Source organism: Gadus morhua, chromosome 11 (genome assembly GCF_902167405.1).
Source record: "Gadus morhua chromosome 11, gadMor3.0, whole genome shotgun sequence".
Taxonomy (NCBI): Eukaryota; Metazoa; Chordata; class Actinopteri; order Gadiformes; family Gadidae; genus Gadus; species Gadus morhua.
In genome coordinates, this window is record NC_044058.1 from 6,991,487 (window position 1) to 6,997,969 (window position 6,483).

General features: G+C 48.1%; 1 protein-coding gene across 1 annotated transcript in view; it reads right to left on the minus strand.

The window, feature by feature from the left end:
• Window positions 1-3,393: 3,393 nt before the first annotated feature.
• The window catches only part of LOC115553923 (potassium/sodium hyperpolarization-activated cyclic nucleotide-gated channel 2), an 18,341-nt gene continuing 15,251 nt past the window's right edge, over window positions 3,394-6,483 (minus strand). Inside the window, exon 9 of the mRNA XM_030370466.1 lies at window positions 3,394-6,483. This exon is cut by the window's right edge and continues 924 nt beyond it. Coding sequence (XP_030226326.1) covers window positions 4,880-6,483 — 1,604 coding nt within the window. The 3' untranslated portion in view covers window positions 3,394-4,879.

The window sequence follows — 6,483 nt, forward strand, 5'->3', positions numbered from 1 at the left end:
AGGCCAGTGGTGATGTCTGTCGCCCCGGCGGAGGAGGGAGGAGATGCACGAGGGGAGGGCTGGGCAGGCTCTGGGAGACTCCCCTTACTTCTTGGACACGTTGAGACAGGATAACGTTCGGGCATCTCTGTGCTGCCTCTCCTGAGGTTGGTGTACACAGGCCCACACCACCGGCATGGGACAGCGGGGGGAAGGCTATCAACGTGTAGGCTATTGTAGCTGATCACTGGGAGAATGCAAATGCGTTCGTGGATGTATATTTAGGGCAGCGCGCGGCTGTATTTAGTGACTCAGCATATTCCCTCCGAGGCCATCTGGAGGTGATCACGGAGGGAGAGGGAGGCGGTGGAGATACAAGCCCGCTCGCCTCTAAACAGGTGCACTGACTCCGGTCCAAAACTGTTTTGACTCCAGATTTGAGTTAAACTGAAGGAACACCACTGGAACAATATTATGAGATGGTTCTACACCTACATATTCTTAAATCTGTTTTATTTTTTCAAATGAGTGTTTAAAGATGTATAAAGCCTATAGGAAGACGTGAAGATGTTTTTATGACGCCAGTGAAGACCTTCTCCAGAACAGATCGACCCCCTCCAGGAACCCACACACTAACTCTTATTGGTGCTAATGCGATGGGAATCACCAGTTGACAATTATTCTGCGCTTCTGCCGTCTACTTAAACCTGCCACTAGGCTATAGCATAGTAAAAACAGTTGTACAGAAATACAGATATTTAATTTACATTTCTGTAACTGTTTTACTCAAAAATGTGTATTATATGTTATTGTCCTGTTATCCAGCACAATAACATTTTGCACAAATGTGTAAGACTACACACATGTATAACTACAAATGCATAACTACACATGCTCATTCGGTTGGTCTTGTTGGATAGTTTCAATATGTATTTCCAACAGTGGTATTATATTACAAACTGTACTATATATGGCCTGTATGACCTTCTGATGTGACTTATGACTTCTCGGTGAAATTGGTTCCAAAGCCATAAATATTGCTTATTCCCGTACAGCCTTGTCATGCATCATGCTAAGGTTTGATATCAGTTAGTGAATAACTTGTGCACACACACACACACACACACACACACACACACACACACACACACACACACACACACACACACACACACACACACACACACACACACACACACACACACACACACACACACACACACACACACACACAAAATGACCCTTGGATCCTCATCTAAGTCTCCTGCACTTCCACATAGTGTCTCAGAATAGGGCTTCTCTCTGTGAAGTCTATTTCAGAGCCAAAATGGCAGGCAGCAATTATAGTCCTATTACTCCCCACACCAACACCACCACCACCCCACCCCTATTCACGGCTTTTAATCCGTGCTGCCCTGCCATAATTAACCTGTGTGTAGACAACCTGTGCAAGGGAGTCTCTCTGCTCCTATTATAGGCATCATGTTACATTATCGGGGCAATACCACGCTGTTGGGCATCGCTTAAACCAATAAACGCTGTTAAAACGTGCATCGCAACGTCATCTTCGCTGTTCCGTATTCCTGCAGCAGCAGTGATAGAGAGCAGCTCCAACAGATATAGCTATGGCGCTCCATCTTGTGGCAATCGGCCGTTACTGCAAAAAGGGTGGAACTGAGGTCAAGTTAGTCCTTCCCATGCTGTAAGACATGTAACGTGACTGCATTAATTCCCGAGGAAAGATAAAAATAAATTAAAAGGAAGATCGAATTACGCTACGACTATACTCTAGTCCTTCAATAACCGACTGGTCTTCATAAACCCTTCCCATATTATCTTAAAATATATTTTGTTTTGAGGGAAAAAATCCTCCTTCAGCACAATTTCCATCTTCAGCAGGTGGAAATAAAAGGCACCCTGAACACTATAAGGGGCAAGGAAGGACAAGATGGGTGGGTAAATCGAAGGAAATGAGAGATGCCCAGCCAATCGAGGTGTCCTGTGTGTGTGTGTGTGTGTGTGTGTGTGTGTGTGTGTGTGTGTGTGTGTGTGCGTGTGTGTGTGTGTGTGTGTGTGTGTGTGCGTGTGTGTGTGTGTGTGTGTGTGTCGCGTAGCACACCAGGCTCTAATCCGGCTTCATGTGAGGATATTCGTTTTGTTCCTGTCAAGAGCCGGAGAGATCTAAGTGTCCCCACATTCACAGGCTTAACCTTGCATTTGAATCGCCTGCCCTCTGCTGAGAGGGGCCGGATTAACCCTCCCGGAGCCTAGCCAGCACACCAGGGGCCCTTAGAACCTGTACACCAGTCTTCAACCATTCATTCATCATTAACCCTGCCAGTTATCTAGTCACTATCCCATCCATCCATTCACTAACCCATCCATCCATTCACTAACCCATCCATTCAGTCATTAACCCATCCGTTCATTCACTAACCCATCCACTCAGTCACCAACCCATCCATTCAGTCACAAACCCTTCCCGTCACTATCCCATGCATTATTTCAGTCATTAACCCATCCATTAATTAAATCATTAACTCTTCCATTCAGTCACTAGCCCATCCGTTCAGTCACTAACCCATCCATTCATTCGATCACTAACCCATCCATTCATTCATTCATTAACCCATCGATTCAGTCACTAACCTATCATTCAGACATCAACCCATCCATCCATTCATTCATTCATTAACCCATCCATTTAGTCACTAACCCATTAATCCATTCATTCATTAACCCATCCATTCATTCATTTATTCATTCATTAACCAATCCATTCAGTCACTAACCCATCTAATAATTAATTCATTAACCCATCCATTCTGTCAATAACCCATGTATTCATTCAATCATTAACTCTTCTATTCAGTCAATAACCCATTCATTCATTAACCCAACGATTCATTAAATAACCCATCCATTCAGTCAATAACCCATGTATTCATTCAATCATTAACTCTTCTATTCAGTCAATAACCCATTCATTCATTAACCCAACTATTCATTAAATAACCCATCCATTTTGTCAATAACCCATGTATTCATTCAATCATTAACTCTTCTATTCAGTCAATAACCCATTCATTCATTAACCCAACTATTCATTAAATAACCCATCCATTCAGTCAATAACCCATCTATTCATTCATTCAGCAATTAACCCATCCATCCTTTCAGACATAAGTTCATTCATTCTGTCATTAACCATGAATTCAGGAATTGACTATTCATTCTTTCACCAACCCGCTAATTAATTCAGTCATTGCCCTATTCATTCAGACATGAACACATTTATTCCATAAAATCCTTTAATTCATTCAGTCATGCTTTCATAATGACATAATTATATATAAGTGTAAGAACAGGTGTACATGCAAACGCTGTTAAAGTAAACACATCGACACACTTCAGTAAGCACATAGTCAACAATAAATCTGCTTTATTCTTACAACCACAGATATACAGCTGTCTTCACCATCCTCGGCAACATCCTCATCAAGTATGTTTTTTCTCTTTTTCAAACTATGTCATCCTAATGATTTGCACCAACGTCATCATCTTTCTCTAATAGCGTTGTTTAGGCGTAGGTTTGCTCCAAAGCTAATGCTGAGATAAATATAAAATAAAGATTTTGTCCTTGAATGTAAAGTCTAGGCAACGTGGTATCAAGGGGTTAATTTAGGAACAGGTAGCTACCACACAAAACACCAAACATTACTGGAGCTCCCACAAAGGGCGCGGCGGATTGACATACAAGAGGAGGGGGCTGGAACTGAGCACGTGGCCATAATAAAACAACACAAAAACAAAAACAGGTGAGAGGAATGGAGTGATTTTCAACCCTGATAAAGAGATGAAAATAGGCCAAGATGGCAGAGAGGGAAAGACAAAGTGTGGAAGGAGGAGGCGAACACAGACTTTAACTTATTTACAAGGAGTGAGGTGGAGCACATATAACTCAAAGCCACAATGTACAAAGGAGCAATATTAAATGTGACACAAAAACACATCCTTCTTTAAACAGTTTTTTTTGCAGTGTGACCATGAAGGTTTAAGACTTTTTTTGTCTTACTCGAAAAAAGCTAAACACCACGCATCTGGAACAACAAAACTACGAGAGAACTGCTGCTAATAGTTTGGATTGCTATGAGAACAACTTCACAGTAATAATTCAATACAACCTTATAGCTATTGATCCGGTGATAAAGTATTACACCTTGGTGAGCAATGGGAAGCGAGAGGGGGCGGAGCTGGAAACCTGGAAGTATCTGCTGATTAGCTGCATGAGGAATGTAGTGACACTCTTCTTTTTAAAACAAGATTGTGTTCTTTTCTTTTTCTGCTATCTGATAATACCCTAAACCTTTTTTTCTCAGTGTCTCATAAGACTAAAAGCTTATTGTTTTTTATGATTAAGAAAATGCACAGATATACAACCGTCTCTCCTGACTCCCAGCTATTGCTTTAGCCTACATCTGTGCTGTGATGTCATTTCCCCTTCAGCTCCCCTGCCTTCCTCCACAATCACAGATATGATTACACTTTGATTCAACCTTTAACCCTACCCTAGACTGCCCTGCTAAATATACATATAGCATCTTACTGGATTGATTGCTTCGTCAAGAATCTCACAAACACCTGTTGTTCTCATCACTTAGGACGAATCACATTCAGTCTGTGATTGTGAGTCAGATACAACATGTCAATGATGCGGTAACCCGTCTCATCAAGTAATGTTCATCTCCAACAGAAAGGGGTACAGAAAACAGCTTTAAACACCTGTAAACCCCAACTGCTCTGCTAAACAGCTGCCCCTACAAAACCCAGAGCCCCTACAAAACCAGTTCATGAGCTCCGCTGGGACCTGCTGGCTCTCTCCCTCCACTCTCCTTCTCCTCTACATGTTGGCAGCGAGTTTGTGTCTCAGTCCCTCAGAGTCCTTCCTGGCCAGAGGCAGCTCTGGGTCTTTCTTGGCAGTGTTGTGGGAGCCGGTCTGGGTGGCGGCCGGGGGACCGGCTGCCTGGGGGAGGGCTGCTCCGTGGGAGGTCGCAGCAGGTGGCTGGGCGGGTGGCTGAGCGCTGTGGGCAGTGTGTGCAGGGTGTGCACCGAGTTTTGGAGAATGGGTCGGAATAGCAGTGGTGGTCGGCGCTTGGTTGGGGGTATTGGAGGAGGATGCAGCATGGACCGCAGACGTGTTGGGGGTGGTGGGGGTGGTGGTGGTGGTGGCGGTGGTGGTGGCAGTGGTGTTGATGGGGTTGGAGTTAGCAGCGCTGGGGGTTGCTTCAGGTTGTTTTGCAGCATTGCCTGCAGCAGGCGAAGGCCCGGTAGGAGACTGAAGCACGGGATGCACTGAGAACTTTATTTTACTGGGGGGTCTAGTAGCTGTAGCCGAAGGGTTGGGGGCTGGAACCGGGCTCATTGAGGGCATCTGGGTCGGGGACTGTCTTGGCATCTGGGAAGGGGCAAGGGCTGAGCTGGGGGTCAAAGCCCTAGGTGAAGCGGGGGCAGAGAGATGGACGGGGGGAGAGATGGGAGATTGACCTGGGTGTGGGGAGGGGGATAGAGGGGTAGCATGAGCTGGGTTCAGGCTCTGACCGGCACCCAGGGACGGAGCGGAGCTAGGGGGGCCAGGGGGTAGGGCGGAGACAGGAGGGGGCATTTGGGTGGACGTAGGGGTGTGTGGACGGGGCGGGGTGGGAGGGGGGGTGGGAGTCTGAGCGGGACTAAGGCCGGACAGGGGAGACGGGGGGGGAGGCGTGTGGGAGGCTTTGGCCCTGGGACTCTGGGGACAGGCTGGGGGGGAGGAGGGGGGAGAGGAGCTGGTGAGCGGTGACCTCGCCCCATAGGTTGGAGGCATGGGGGCGGGGGTAGGGACGGAGGGCAGCGGAGGAGGAGGGGTGGAGCAGGGAGAGGGGGAGGAGGAGCGCGGGGAGGGTGGAGGGATGGGCTTGGGGCAAGGCACTGGGCTCGAGGATGGATGAGGCGTGGAGCTGCACGGGGGAGAGGAGGCGCGAGAAGGAATAGGAGGACCAGGCTTTGGCCGGGGGGTCGGCGAGAGCACGGCGGGGGGGGTGGAGGGGGTGGGGGCGGGGCCGGCCGGGGAGAGGGGAGTTGGCTTGGGAGAGCAAGGTAAGGGAACTGCCGTGGTGGGCATGGCCGTGCCCATGATGGTGGCGGGGTGTGCAGGCATGGGGGCGCAGTGGGGGTCGGCGTAGGGGTGGACAGGTGCAGTGATGCATACTGGGGGCTGAATAAGGGCTATGCTCTGGGCCCGGGGACCGCCAAAGGGAGGCACAGCCAATGGCAGTTGTGAAGCGTTTGAATTAAAGCTCAGAATGCCTGCGCTGCCGCCTCTGGCCAGTCCGCCCACCAAGAAAGGGGGCGGCAGCAGGTTGCCCCCAGAAGCCTTCCGGTGCAGAGGGGGATGAGGATGAACCCCGACCCAGGAGCGGTGAGGCAGAGTGGGCTGTGAGGCCGACAGCAGCCTGGCCTCCTTGGTGA